We start from the raw sequence: 15,479 nt of genomic DNA, 5'->3' as shown, positions 1-15,479 counted from the left end.
TCCTTGGAGGGTTTAGTTTCCAAAATGGTGTCATTTGTGGGGGTTTTCCACTGTTTTGGCACATCAGGGGCTTTCCAAACGCGACATGGCATCCGATCTCAATTGCAGACAAAAAAGTCAAATGGCGCTGCTTCCCTTCCGAGCTCTGCCATGAGCCCAAATAGTCATTTACATGCACATATGGGGTATCAGCATACTCAGGATAAATTGCACAATAACTTTTGGGGTCCTGTTATCCTTGGGAAAATAAAAACTGGGGGTGAAAAGATCATTTTTGTGGAAAAAAATATGATTTTTTAATTGTACGGCTGTACGTTATAAACTTCTGTGAAGCCCTTGGGGGTTCAAAGTTCTCATCACATAGCTAGATAAGTTCCTTGGGGGGTCTAGTTTCCAAAATGGGGTCACTTGTGGGGGGTTTCCACTGTTTAGGCACATCAGGGGCTCTCCAAACGTGACGTGGCGCCGATCTGAATTCCAGCCAATTTTGCATTGAAAATTCAAACGGTGCTCCTTCCCTTCTGAGCTCTGCCATGCGTCGAAACAGTGGTTCCCCTCCACATATCAGGTATCGGCATACTCAGGACAATTTAATCAATAACTTTTGCAGTCCAGTTTCTCCTGTTACCCTTGATAAAATAAAAAAAATTGGACCTGAAATAATTTTTTTGTGAAAAAAGTTAAATGTTCATTTTATTAAATATTCAAAAAATTCCTGTGAAGCACCTGAAGGGTTAAACTTCTTGAATATGGTTTTGCGCACCTTGATGGGTGCAATTTTTAGAATGGTATCACTTTTGGGTATTTTCTTTCCTATAGACCCCTCAAAGTGGCTTCAAATGTGATATGGTCCGTAAAAATAAAATGGTGTTGCAAAAATGAGAAATCGCTGGTCAATTTTTAACCCTTATAACTTCCTAACAAAAAAAATGTTGGTTCCAAAATTTTGCTGACGTAAAGTAAACATGTTGAAATGCTATTTATTAAGTTTTTGTGTGCCATATCTCTGTGATTTAAGGGCATAAAAATTCAAAGTTGGAAAATTGCGAAATTTTCAAAATTTTTGCCAAACTTCCATTTTTTTCACAAATAAACACAAGTTATATCAATGAAATTTTACCACTGTCATGAAGTACAATATGTCACGAGAAAACAGTGTCAGAATCACAGGGATCCATGGAAGCGTTCCAGAGTTATTACCTCATAAAGGGACAGAGGTCAGAATTGTAAAAATTGGCCCGGTCATGAATGTGCAAACCACCCTTGGGGGTAAAGGGGTTAAATATAAAATTAATCATCAGCTGCTCTTTTATCTCGATACACGAACCCCCATGCCCACATGCTCGGTTGGTTATATCATTCGCTACTACCCGGGTTTCAGACCTGATATGAGCCTGTTGTTGGACGGGGCTTATTTCGAACAAGGAACTGCTGGTGGCAGAATATTGTACTGTGTTAGTGAGGAACTCTGGCAGTGATGGCTAGGAGGCTTATATATATTCCCAGCCTGGATTGGTGATATATATCCCCCCTCACTGGGAGTGCTTCAATAACTTATACCTATAAGGGAAGCCTTTCCGGCGACTATTTGCTCTAGGTGCAGTTCCCTGACTGACCTGGAGCAAGGGGTGGTGCCAGAGAGCTGAGCCCTGCTTGGTCCTTCTCTTCCCTCCCCCTAGGTGAGCGAAGTCAACACAGCCTTCCCCTGTGCGATCCATCACAGTGACAATTACTCGCAATAGCCACGGGTGGAATTGCGATCCACCCATGGCTATTAACTAGTTGAATGCCACTGTTAAACGCTGACAGTGGCATTAAATGTCACTGCCAGAAATACGCACACCGGTGTCCCACGTCACGTGATTGCAGGTCACCGGTGTGTCGGCATGACAACCCAAGGTCTCCTGGAGACCTCTAAGATTGTCAGTGCCGGATTGCTGTGAGCGTCACCCAGTGGTCGGCACTCATAGCACGTCAGCAATTCTATTACATAGACCCAGAGGACGGTGCTCATGCCAGTCAGCAATTCTACTACATCTGACCATCACCTCTTTGTAGCAGAGCCGATCAGGCTATGGCAGCTTCTAGTCTCCTATGAAGACTATTGAAGCATGCCAAAAGTTAAAAAAAGTGTTTAAAAATATAAAAAAAATTAAAAAAATATAAAAGTTCAAATCACCCCCTTTTGGCCCCATTCAAAATAAACAATAACAATAACATCAATCATACACATATTTGATATCGCCACATTCAGAATAGCCTGATCTATCAATAAAAATGGATTAACCTGATTGCAAAATGGCAGAATTAAAAAAAAAGTCACAACGCCAGATTTAGTCACCGCGACATTGCATTAAAATGCAATAACGGGCGATCAAAAGATTGTATCTGCACCAAAATGGTATCATTAAACTGTCATCCTGGCATGCAAAAAAAAAGCCCTCAGCCAACCCGAGGTCACGAAAAATGGAAACGCTACGGGTATCAGAAAATGGTGCAATTCTTTTTAGCAAAGTTTGGAATTTCTTTTCACCACTTAGATAAAAAATAACCTTGACATGTTTAGTGTCTATGAATGTGTAATGACCTGGAAAATCATAATGTCAGGTCAGTTTTATCATTAGTGAACCTAGCAAAAAGCCAAACTATAAAACAAGTGTGGGATTGCACTTTTTTGCAATTTCACTGCACTTGGAATTTTTTTTCCCGTTTTCTAGTACACGACATGAATGGTGTTCAAAATTGCAACTCATCCCGCAAAAAAATAAGCCCTCACATGGCCATATTGATGGAAAAATATAAAAGTTATGGCTCTGGGAAGGAGGGGAGGGAAAAGTAAAAGTTGCATGAAACATGGATGTCTTCCATTTTTTATTCATTTTATGTAGTTCCACATAAACTTTAATGTTCAAGTCTGATTTACAAAATGAATGACAATGGACATGCTCTGAATTTCACAGATTGGACACATGGATCCATTTTAAAAACACTTCTGTCTACAGATCAATTAAACATTATGGGTTTGTGTGCTGTACACTATCTAAAATGGACAGCACTGGGATGTGTCACACAAATGTGTGAGTGCAGCCCTACTATGGAAGCCTACTATGAGTTGATGGATTTCTAACAGTATAATCCTGGAAACTGATGTAGCATGACAGTCATAGACGTTTTATAAGTGGGAGACATGGCACTAATGTAATGTAAAGTGTGAATAGAGGCATGCCATCAGTTTGTACTGGAGTTTACTGTGTGAATTTTCCCAAAAGTCTAGAAATTCATATTCCAAGTGATGATAAATGTTTCATTTTATCTATCAATGAACTATAAATACAATGAGTGTGTCATTATGATGAAACTTCCTGCAAAAAAAGTTCTGATGCCTTTCAAAATTTTCAATGTAAGGGTACCGTTACACCTAGCGATGCTTCAGCGATCCCGACTAGCGATATGACACAGTTAGGATCGCTTGTGCATCGCTAGGTGGTCGCTAGTGAGCTGCCACACAGGCAGATCTCACCAGCGACATAGCAGGGGACGGGGATCGCTACTTACCTGTCAGACGCGGCGATCCTGCGTCCTCCCGCCCGCGTCCACGAGTCGCTCGTCGTCACAGCAGGAAGCGCCGCAGGAAGCAGACGATGAGAAACGATCCAGCAGCTTCTCGCGCGATCAGCGATAATCAGTGGGGGAGCCGGTCGGAGGTAAGTATCACGTGCAGCGATATCGCTAGAAATATCGCTGCAATGTCACAAAATCGGTGACTTTACTGTGATATTGCTAGCGATATCGCAGTGTGTAACGGGGGCTTTATGCAGCTGGCTTACTTTTTTATACAGTGTCATACAAAAGATAAAGCCGGACTTAGACTTTTTTTGTAGCTAAACTTTCTATAGAGAAGAATAGAACAGTAGTTCCTACTATTCAAAAGTCTGTAGAAAGTATCAGGTGAAAGAAAAATTACTAGCGAGTGAGTTCTAAAATGAACGCTATATTTTCTACCAGTAAAAACAGGTCAGAAAAAAAGAAGGGAAATTGAGATTAATACGATACCAAACATTATGTCAGAGTGTATCCTGCACAATGTATGTACACCCACTTCATTCCCCAATTGCCCCGTTTTAATACCAAACATTATGTCAGAGTGTATCCTGCACAATGTATGTACACCCACTTCATTCCCCAATTGCCCCGTTTTAATCTGATACTATCACATACTGTAGATATTGTGTGCCTGACTGAAAAGTTTGGAAAGTATCTTCCTGGAAATCTGAGTTTACACCTCTGCTACAGACTGTAGTCTGTTTTTTTTATCCTTTATAAGCCAAGAATATATGCAAATTGTACTATACAGTATCAAGCCTTTATGTAGATTTACTGTATGACCATTATTCTACAGAGCAATTCAAGACACAAAGGACATATAGGAAATCCATTAGCAGCATTCATTGACCCTAGCTGGAAGAATCCATACATGGATTAAGTTGACTTTGATTTCTAGGCATCATGTTAGCTGCATATATTTTGTGTGCATGCACCTCACCTAGGGCATCAGGACACAGATGAAAGAAATATGGACCACCCTTTATCTTCCATACAATTTTGTTTGTTTCCCTGTATCATTACTATTAAACAGGATAAAATAAGATGGCACACAGTACAAAAGCAAAAGTCATTGTTCCAAAGAGATCTGTGCTGTAGATGGCAGCCTTTCAATTCTTCTACAAGACTTAATGGTGAGATGGAGAATCTATTTTAGTTTTGTGGGAATTAAAGTGCATTGTTTATCTTCGCAAAATGCAAAAGCAGAATTCAGTCTAATTGTAGAAATAAATTAATGACTCACAAATCTTGCATATTTTGAACTTAGAACTTCGACTTTATAATTGCCTTCGATAAAACACCACTCCCTCTGGAGAGAGTTGAGAGAACAGCATTTGTTACGGACACATAATATGCAATGCTAATGTAAAGACTACAATAACCCATTATTTTCAATTAGTCCTTCTTTTAACATTGCTGGCTAAATTATACACATGGCTTGCATTTTGTTTTCATTTGCTAACTGGATAATTTGTTAATTATTTTATATTTTGGAAGTGCCGAATTGTTCAAAGCAGAGATAACACAATGGAGCATTTATTATAGTGTCATTTGACTGCAAGTTTTCATTGACAGTGTTTTTGTTCATCAAATTCATAAAAATGTTACACAGACGTGCAGAAATTTCTGACACAAGTGGCACCCTACTGCAGTGCATGACTGTTCTGACTTACTATTGGCTAGCCAAATCTAGTAAAATGTTTTATGGCTTAGTTTTATAACACACATATTCCCCCAATGAAGGGTGGTACATTGGTATATCTCTACAAGCCATCTCACTGATTTATCGTCTTATAGATTCTTATTGTCCCGTCTTGTTGCCACCTACAGTGGTGGAGGTATGCCGAGTTTATGCTGTTGATGTGTTTATGGGTAGCACAGTGGCTCAGTGGTTAGCAGCACAAGGGTTTTGGGTTTGAATATCATCACAGAGAACATCTGCAAAGAGTTTGCATGTCTTCCCTGTGTTTGCATGGGTATCATCAGGTTTCCTCCCTCACTCAAAAAGACCTACTTGTAGGGAATTTAGATTGTGAGCCCCATTGGGAAAAGCAATGCTGATGTCAGTAAGGGGCTGTGGAATATGATGGCATTATCTAAGTAAGCAAAAGTAAGCATTAATGATGAAGGCTCCATACAAATTATAACCATCCAAATTTACCAGTATCGCTCAACCTTCTAATGTGTACTGGGGGCTTTTTAACTCTTTCCCAGACAGATGGTGTTGGAGAAGATAATGTTTGAAAAGTTTGAATGCAAATCCCTTATTTCTATGTTCTTCTGCTGCATAAACTGCTGAAGTGTTTGGCAGTGGCTTACTCAGCTATCCCTAAACAAAACATATAAACCCCCAGAAAAGCTGAGAGTTCATATGCATGGGTTTCAGTAAGGTTTTTCATCTCCGTGAGTTTTTATTTTCTTCCTTCTGGACCACATTGATAAGTGGCTGAGGATAATTGGGGAACATTTATCCTTTGTTCAACCTATGTAACTATTAATATGTCAAGATCATTTTTATTTTATCCTGCTAGTCTAATTATTTTGACAGTCTATTATTGATCATTGTCAGCAAGACATAACAACATTTTTCTAAAAAGGAAAAACAGCCAACAGCACACGAACTGAATGGAATGCACGCTCCAAAGATCCCAGGACCCAATGGGTTCAAAAGGCAACCAAATAGCAAAAATGGAGCAGCATCCGTTCCGGGTGAAAAATAGCTTTATTTTGCCTATCAGAGATACAACGTTTCAATCAAAAAGGTCTTTATCAAGCATAAAGTTGCTATTTGATAACAACACTTTTCGTCTTTGTGGTGTGTGCAAGTGTATATACAGCAAGGATTATTCATTGCAATTTACATGTTATTTCTGTGATTTTTATTTTAACAAGGTAACTGAGGGAAAGCAGGTTCTAGAAAAATGCTTGAAACTTTCAAGAAAACTTAGAAAAGAGATGAGTACGTTGACTGAATGGCTGGCTATGATAGACGCTGAAGTAACAAAAAGATCATCTGATGAGGGTATGCCTACCAATTTAGAGGAAGAGATTGCCTGGAGTAAGGTGAGTCTGATATAAATGCTAACTGGCAATACAACAATATAGACCAAAAGGGGATTTGTAAAAACCGGACTATTTTTCTATGTTGAATATACTTATGAGGCCTTTTTTTATTTCATGATAAATGTTTATGGTTGAAAACAATTTTTGAAAGTTTAATCTTTATAATATGAAGCACCAAAAGATAGACAATTGTTTTCAAAATAATAAAGATTATTTAAAAAAAATCTTTAAGAAATCAAATAGCAATAAGAAATCTTTGTGTCTTAAAATACAGTAAAGTGCAGCAGATTCTAATTGTTAGTATTTGACTTTTAAATCAATCCTTTTAGGTGACACCCTATCGTTGTCCAATATTTTTTCTAATTTTCACTTGCTTATATGCCCTGCAGAGACGTCTGTATAAAACATCAGCCTTCCTAAATCTTTGATTAATACTAGGATCTTATCTACTAGTGTAGAGGACATATGTAACATATGAAGGATCAAACTGCATAGTCTTTCATTTTCAGTATATGAATATGAATGCCAATATATCAGTCAAAATAAATAATAGTGGCACTTGATTTTACTAAAAATGTTTTAATTTGGTTTCAATGGCAGTCTTACCTGCTTCAAATCCGTATGTTAAATCAGAACAGATTATTACTTTATCTAGACAAATCATACTTTCTAATATTACAATTTGCTTTATTTTTGCTTATTTTGACAAATTTACAGTACAACATGTATTGTCATCAAAGTATGTTTGGAATTAAGATACCTTTGTTCATCATATATTTATTTTCCATGCACCCTTATAAGCCCTTATGTTATGTATTATTGCTGCAAATCCTGAGGCATAACTTAAAGTTCCAAGTCCTCAATGGGAACTCCCATGGGTCTTTAAGGGGTTCTCAGGTCAAAACCGATAAGTCTATATGTCACTATGTGTGACTGTAGACTTTTAAATCCCCCTAACGCATGCACTGTTGGTGTGACCCTGCTAAATACACTTGTATTGAGTCGAGGCCGTGCCCCAACTAGTGATGCAGCTGGCCAATGGGAATGTCTGACTAGAGGACGTGCCCTCGCTCCAGTGTACGGCGAGTGAGGCTGCACCCACTAGCCAGATCTAAAACCGGCAAATCCCTGCAGCACACAGTGCGTGCGCTGGAGGAATTCTTAAGTCTGCAGTCACGCAATGTGATTGCAGACTTATCGGTTATGAACCGACATCCCCTTAAATTATGTTGAACTCATATAAGAAATAGTTACATTTTTCAAACTTCTCAGGCATCAGGGCCCTAGATCAACCCAAACCTCTGCACTCCATATAGTAATGCTGCTAATAGGGCTTATACTCCATTAATAAACTGTCACTCCACCCTGTTCAGTAAATATAGATATAGAACTTATATTCAGAAGAATTGTTCTGCACCATACTGTTACCATAGGTTTAAGAGCTTGTGGTATAGAAATGGACACACTTTTCTCCAATATACACCTATAAAATGGAGAAGAAAGCTGAGAACTTGACTGTTACCATTGGGCAGATATTATTTCTCACAGCACAAAAATAAAATACTGTATATTATAATACTATCTCAGAGTAGAAAAGGGATGTTGGAATAAAATGAAGGGTGGAGTGATAAGACCTGCTATTTTGTCATTTCAGTCTTTTATAAGATTACGCTACATAAATGTTCTAATGCACGACTATGGCTAATATTAATGGAGAAAGACAGACAGATTAAATTAAGGAAACATGATTAATAGACACCTAGTTGATAAGGACAGTAAGTGCTGTGCAATGACAATCTTATTAGAAAATGATTAATAATGGTGCACAAAACATGTACAAATATTGATAAGCACAGAAAGAGGTACAGCTTATCAATCTATTTCTATTCAATGGAAAGAATGTCATGACCTTGTCTATTCTCTGACAGACAACACAAAAAGAGATGGAAAAGCGGCATCAGCAATTGAAGAATATCCAGGATTTAGGAGATTCCCTCAAAGCTGTATTAGGAGAAAAAGGCAATCTTGTAGATGATAAACTTAGTCTGCTAAATAGCAACTGGCTGGCAGTAACATCAAGAGCTGAAGAATGGTTCCGCCTACTGATGGTAAGAACAAAATGGTAGAATAGCAAGGTATTATGCAGTAATAGACATGGTGGTTCATGTACTTGTAGGCAATAAACTGAATAATAGATTTTTTCATATTTTAGTGCATAACAGACCATTGACTTCATATTTATTTTTATAATATTCAATTCTCAACTTTTTAGTTTGATAAATAGAATGATTTTTTTTATTTTATTTTATTATTTTATTCACAGACTTCTTTAATAGTATGCATGCATGTATATATACAGTTGTGCTCAAAAGTTTACATTCCCGGGTATAATTTTTGCTTTCTTGGCCTTTTTTCAGAGAATATAAATGATAACACCAAAACTTTTTCTCCACTCATGGTTAGTGCTTGGGTGAAGCCATTTCTTGTCAAAATTCTGTGTTTTCTCTTTTCAAATCATAACCACAAGCGAAAACATGCAACAGACCCTGATCAAAAGTTCACATACCCCATTTCTTAATACCATGTGTTGCCCCTCTAACATCAATGACAACTTGAAATCTTTTGTGGTAGTTGTGGATGAGGTTCTTTATTTTCTCAGATGGTAAAACTGCCCACTCTTCTCTGGAAAAAGCCTCCAGTTCCTGTAAATTCTTGGGCTGTCTAGAATGAACTGCGCTCTCAAGATCTCCCCAGAGTGGCTCAATGATAATGAGGTCAGGAGATTGAGATGGCCACTCCAGAACCTCCAGTTTGTTCTGCAGTAGCCAATGACAGGTCAACTTGGCCTTGTGTTTTGGATAGTTATCATGTTGGAACATTCAAGTACAACCCATGTGCAGCTTCAGGGCTGATGATTGCAAATTTGCCTCCAGTATTTGCTAATAGCATGTTGAATTCTTCTTTCCTTTAACTTTGTCCAAATTTGCTCTGCCTTTGTAGCTCACACATCTCCAAAGGAGCAATCCACCTCCATGCTTTACAGTAGGAATGGTGTTCCTTTCATCATCAATGCCTTGTTGACCTCTCCCCAAATGTAAAATTTATGGTTGTGGCCAAAATTTTGGTCTCATCTCTCCAAATTACCTTGTTCCAAAAGTTTTGAGGCTTGTCTCTGGACTATTTTGTATATTGCAGTCAAGATACTTTGTGGCATTTGCGCAGTAATGGTTTTTTCTTGCCACTCGATCATGCAGCCCATTTTTCTTCAAGTGCCTCCACATTGTACATCTTGAAACAGTCACACCGCTAGTTTTCAGAGAGTCCAGTATTTTAGCTGATGTTATTTGTGAATTTTTCTTTGCATCCTGAACAATTTTCCTGGCAGTTTTTTACAAAATTTTTGTTGGTCTACCTGACTGGTTTTGTTTTTACAGAGCCCCTGATTTTCCATTTGCTAATCCAGGGGCGGACACTGACAGCTTGGGGCCCCTGTGCAAGAAATGTGTCTGGGCCCCCCTCCTTTCATGGCGTCAAAGCTACATGTGTATATATATATTATATAGCCAAACACACATACATGTATATACATTATATAGTCTCCTTTATTATGTATATTCCCGTCCCTTACACAGTGCCCTCTCTTGTTATGTACACTACCATCCCTTACATATTTGATTATATAGAGCCCTGTTTTCTATTACATACCGCCCTGTCTTGTTAGCTGTATAATGCAATGATGGCTTATGGAGCATGGGAAAGCATCCTTTCTAATGGAGGAGCTGATGGACTGGTAGTTTGGTCACCGGCTCCCCAATCAGCAGTCATTTTATATCTAAAAAGAGAGGGGGCTATGTAATAAAAGAGGGTGCTGTGAATAACAAAGTTAACAAGAATGCATTATGTAAGAGACAGCACTGTACATAACAACAGAGGAAGCTATATAATAAGGGACGGCACCATATATAACTAGAGAGGATGGTACGCAATAAGGGACAGTGTTATACATAATAAAAGAGGAAACTATGTAACTAAGGATGGTGTTATACAGAATTAGTCAGTACACTATATACTAAGGCATCATCTTCTCCATCACCCCACCATTGCTTTCTCCATCACCCCATCATGGCCTTCTCTCCCCATCACCCCATTATGGTCTTCTCTCCCCATCACGGCCTTCTCCCTATGTCCCCAATCAAATCATTGCCTTCTCCTCCAGGGCCAGGCTCCACCTACACACACACACATACACACATACAAACACACACACATACATACACACAGACATACACACATACATACACACATACATACACACACACAGACATAAACAAATACATATACACACACAGCAGCAGCACCTCTCACCTGTCTGTGCTTCCTCGCTCTGGCACAGCAGCAGCCACTGAATGATGATGTCATTCAGCGGCACTCCTCTCTGTGTCAGAGAGAGACAGGAAGCGTGGGTGCTGGGCAAGAAGCAGGATGGATCCTTGCAGCTCCCCTCCTGCTATTTCCTATTGCAGGCAGCGGAGCTGCCTGGATCTCTCCCTGCCCGCTGCACATGAGGGCAATCTGGCCAGGGGCCCCCGAAGCCTCGGGCCTGGAGAAACCGGCCAGATTGCCCTCATCATTAGCTGCCCTACAGGGCCCCCTGGAGGCTCTGGGCCCCGCTGCAGTCACACCAGTTGAACCAGCGGTATGTCCACCCATGTATTAATCACAGTTTGAATGCCGCTGACTGACATGATCAATTCCTTGGATATCTTTTTGTATCCATTTCCTATTTTTTACAGTTCAACTACCTTTTCCCGTAGATCCGTTGACAATTCTTTTGCTTTCCCCATTACTCACAATCCAGAAATGTCAGTGGCTGGATTAAAAATGCAAGAGTCTGTCTGGATCCTAGAATCTCAATCAGCTTTTCTGCACACGCATACTGATTACAAGCAAACAGGTCACAGGTGAAGATGGTACCTTTAGTAGCTATTCAAAAACGTTTGTGTCAAATTCTGTGCATGTTATCAGGCCAAAATCAACAGGGTATGTAAACTTTTGATCAGGATCATTTGGATGTTTTGGGTTGTCACTATGATTCAAAAAGAGAAAACACAGTTATTTGACAATAAATGGCTACATCCAACCACTATCCATGAGTGGAGAAAAGGTTTTGGTGTTATCATTCATATTATCTGAAATAAGGCCAAGTAAACAAAAAATCTACCGGGGTATGTAAACTTTTGAGCAAAACTATATATATATATATATATATATATATATACAGGGTGGGCCATTTATATGGACACACCTAAGTAAAATGTGAATGGTTGGTGATATCAACTTCCTGTTTGTGGCACATTAGTATATGGGAGGGGGGAAACTTTTCAAGATGGGTGGTGACCCTGCTGGCCATTTTGAAGTTGGCCATTTTGGATCCAACTATTTTTTCCAATGGGTAGAGGGTCATGTGATACATTATACTTATTGAGAATTTCACAAGAAAAACACTGGTGTGCTTGGGTTTATCATAACTTTATTCTTTCATGAGTTATTTACAAGTTTATGGCCACTTATAAAATGTGTTGAAAATGCTGCTTATTGTGTTGGATTGTCAATGCAACCCTCTTCTCCCACTCTTGACACACTGATAGAAACACCACAGAAGAAATGCTAGCACAGGCTTTCAGTATCCATTGTTTCAGATGCTTCACATCTCGTATCTTCACAGCATAGACAATTGCCTTCACATGACCCCAAAGATAAAAGTCTAAGGGGGTCAGATCGGGAGACCTTGGTTTAGAGAAAGGTTTAGGACCTCTGCAATAAGTGAATAAAAGACTTAACCGCTCTCTTTGGGAGCACACTTTTTAAATAATCCAGGGTTTATTCCAGTCTAATATAATTCACTTTAAATTCCCACTTAATGTGCCACTAAACCAGGGGTCTCAAACTCGGCAGAGTAAATGGGCAGCACATAGAAAAAAATTTAAGCTGGCGGGCCGCATTCCTTTCAAACTTAATACAGTCACAATTGATAGCGGTATCTAAGGGGTTAAATGGCCACGATTGGTGCTAATACCGATTGTGGCAATTCAAATAGGTTGTCAGCTGAGATGTACAGCTTACCTCAGCAGATTATAGTGTTGGCTCTGCATGTGAGACGGCGCTATCATCTAGCTATACACGCACTGCCACAGTCACCTGCAAAATCCAGCAATGGGGGAAAGTCACGTCTCCGCTCTCTGTGCGCTGGCGTGATGTCATTACACAATGCCAGAGGGATGTCATCATGCAGGGCCACAACCACTATGGAGCGGCGCACTCCTCCTCTCTTCTAGCGTGAGCAGTGGCATAACTACAAAGTAATGGGCCGTGGTGCAAACTTTCAAATGGGCCCCCATGCCAAAATACACACACATCTCCACTCTGCACACCTCATACATGCACATCTCCACTCCTCGCACCTCGTACATGTGCGACTCTGCTCCACACACCTCATACACACGTGGCTCTGCACACCTCAGACACGCGTGGCTCCGCTCCGTACACTTCATACACACATAGCTCTGCTCCATACACCTCATACAAACATGGCTCCGCTCTCTACACCTCGGTCCTCGTACACACACGGCTCCACTCCGTACACCTCATACACACGCGGCTCCGCTCCGTACACCTCGTACACACAGGGCTCCATTCCATACACCTCGTACACACATGGCTCAGCTCCGTACACCTCGTACACACGTGGCTCTGCTCCATACACCACGTACACAGATGGCTCCACTCCATACACCTCGTGCACACACAGCTCTGCTACTTACACCTCATACACACATGGCTCCTCTCCATACACCTTGTACACATGACTCTGCTACATCCACCCTGTAAACCCCTCCTGACCCCACACTTAAACTTACCCACATCCAACACCATGGCAACCAGCACAGACAGCAGCGTCCTGCATACACTGAGGCCCCTGATCATTTGACTCCTGACTCCTCCCCCTCCTGTGACCTCATCACAGGTCCTGTGCACACAGCAGCCATCGCACGCTCCTGAATGCATGCCTTCCCCCTTCTACCTGCCTCAGGGGCTTAGACATGTGGTGCACCGGGGCCACAGATGACTGTCTCAGGGGCCGCATGCGGCCCGAGGGCCGCGTGTTTGAGACCTCTGCTCTAAACCATCCTTCCTTCCTTTTTACTTCAGCTATAGAAGTTCAAAAACTGTGCTTAACCACACCAGCATGGTCCACCATTCTGTTATCTAATAAATATATGAGGCCAATATATATTGAGGGCTCATCAATGATTTCTCTGCTCCATGCCCATTGGAAAACATTTATCTAAATATACAGAAATGCTGAAGTGTAAAGATGCTGTTTTATTCAAGGTTCAGCAGAGACTTCCTGATCCACCACTCTTAGGATATTTTTTGCAGGAATATCAAAAGCAGATGGAAACTTTTAATCAAGGAATTGTTAACACGACTGCTTGGATGAATCATGCAGAAACATTACTTGATGAGATAGAGAAACAAAAACCACAGCAAAGAGAAGAAACGCTGAAGGTATCTCAATCTATAATCTTGTACTTTTCCGAAATATATAGAATATTCTGAGTTTATCTGCTATTTACAGTTCTGCCTCTACATAGGCACAGCACCACTCTGGTCATCAAGTTTTCTCAGCAATACCAGACATAGTACATTTGTTCTGTGTGCTGAGAATATCATCATTATAGGCAGCACATCTCCTGTTTACACTTGATGATGTAATGCAAATAAGCACAATTTGAATGCTGTCATGAATGATCCATTCCCCCTATGATTAAGTCATGTACTCATTCATCAGAGGATTGCCAGCTTTTTTCACGAACCGATAATGGTTAATTGAGCTTTCAAACAAATACTATTTCTCTATTATCATCTCCTCTAGATGAGCTTTAAACAAAATAGCTTGGTAAATGATACCACAAAGTAAAATAAGATAATCTCTATGAGGTCATAGTTAAAACACTAATGCGTGTAATATAGGTCTATGTACTAAGAAATAAAGAGTGAAACAGGAAATAAAATGGAGATTTCTGATGCAGTACTAAAGCATGGTGATTCCTGATGCAGTACACTGTAGGTTCAATCCCTGAGTGTGTTCAGCTTAGAGAAAACTTCCTTGTAATTTCCACAGGGAAGGACATTATAAGGGGTTGTCACACTCATCTGGCACTCTCAAGGGGAAACAATGGTACAGAAAAAATTAATTCATTCTTGCTTTTTCTAGTATGAGGCATCTTGGAAGCTTTTGACAGTCACATAAAAACATCTGAGGCTAATTCAACTTTAACACATTTTACTACATGTCCTGTTCTTGATTTAAACTTTATATGACGTCCCTTCATGAACTAATTTTGTTTTTTTTCCTATGTCTGTGGCCTATAGATTTTAAAATCTGAGCTAAATGACATTCAGCCAAAGGTGGATTCAGTACATGATCAAGCTAAGGAATTAATGGCAAACCATGGCGATCACTGTAAGAAGATAGTGGAGACCAAGGTGTTTGAACTTGACCAGCGATTTAATCCAATATCCCAAAAAATAAAGAGTGGAAAGGTATTTCATTATCTTAAATGTTGAGGGTAATTTATAGTGTAGATCTACTACAGAAGAGAAAACTGTGCGTTATGACAGTGTGATACATAGAAACAATATTTAGGGATGGTTTGAGGAACATGACAAATATTTTAAGTTGTACACTTGGACTACAAATTTCACAATCTGGTAGCACATATAAAGGATGTGCTGGGAAAAAAGTTTGA

General features: G+C 39.8%; 1 protein-coding gene across 7 annotated transcripts in view; it reads left to right on the top strand.

Moving 5' to 3' along the window:
• DMD (dystrophin) overlaps positions 1-15,479 on the top strand; it is a 3,834,938-nt gene that overhangs the window by 1,522,640 nt on the left and 2,296,819 nt on the right. For 6 of the 7 annotated variants that reach the window (XM_073550686.1, XM_073550688.1, XM_073550684.1 and 3 more), the window contains 4 exons: positions 6,496-6,666; positions 8,595-8,774; positions 14,107-14,235; positions 15,103-15,273. In XM_073550686.1, the coding sequence (XP_073406787.1) occupies positions 6,496-6,666; positions 8,595-8,774; positions 14,107-14,235; positions 15,103-15,273 (651 nt within the window). The remainder of the gene's footprint in view (positions 1-6,495; positions 6,667-8,594; positions 8,775-14,106; positions 14,236-15,102; positions 15,274-15,479) is intronic. The other variant, XM_073550687.1, reaches the window with a different exon arrangement.

This window comes from Dendrobates tinctorius, unplaced genomic scaffold, assembly GCF_039654945.1.
Source record: "Dendrobates tinctorius isolate UK_male_01 unplaced genomic scaffold, ASM3965494v1 ptg000166l, whole genome shotgun sequence".
Classification (NCBI taxonomy): domain Eukaryota; kingdom Metazoa; phylum Chordata; class Amphibia; order Anura; family Dendrobatidae; genus Dendrobates; species Dendrobates tinctorius.
Note: the sequence above shows the minus strand (reverse complement) of the source record. Positions and strands in the feature narration are given on the sequence as shown.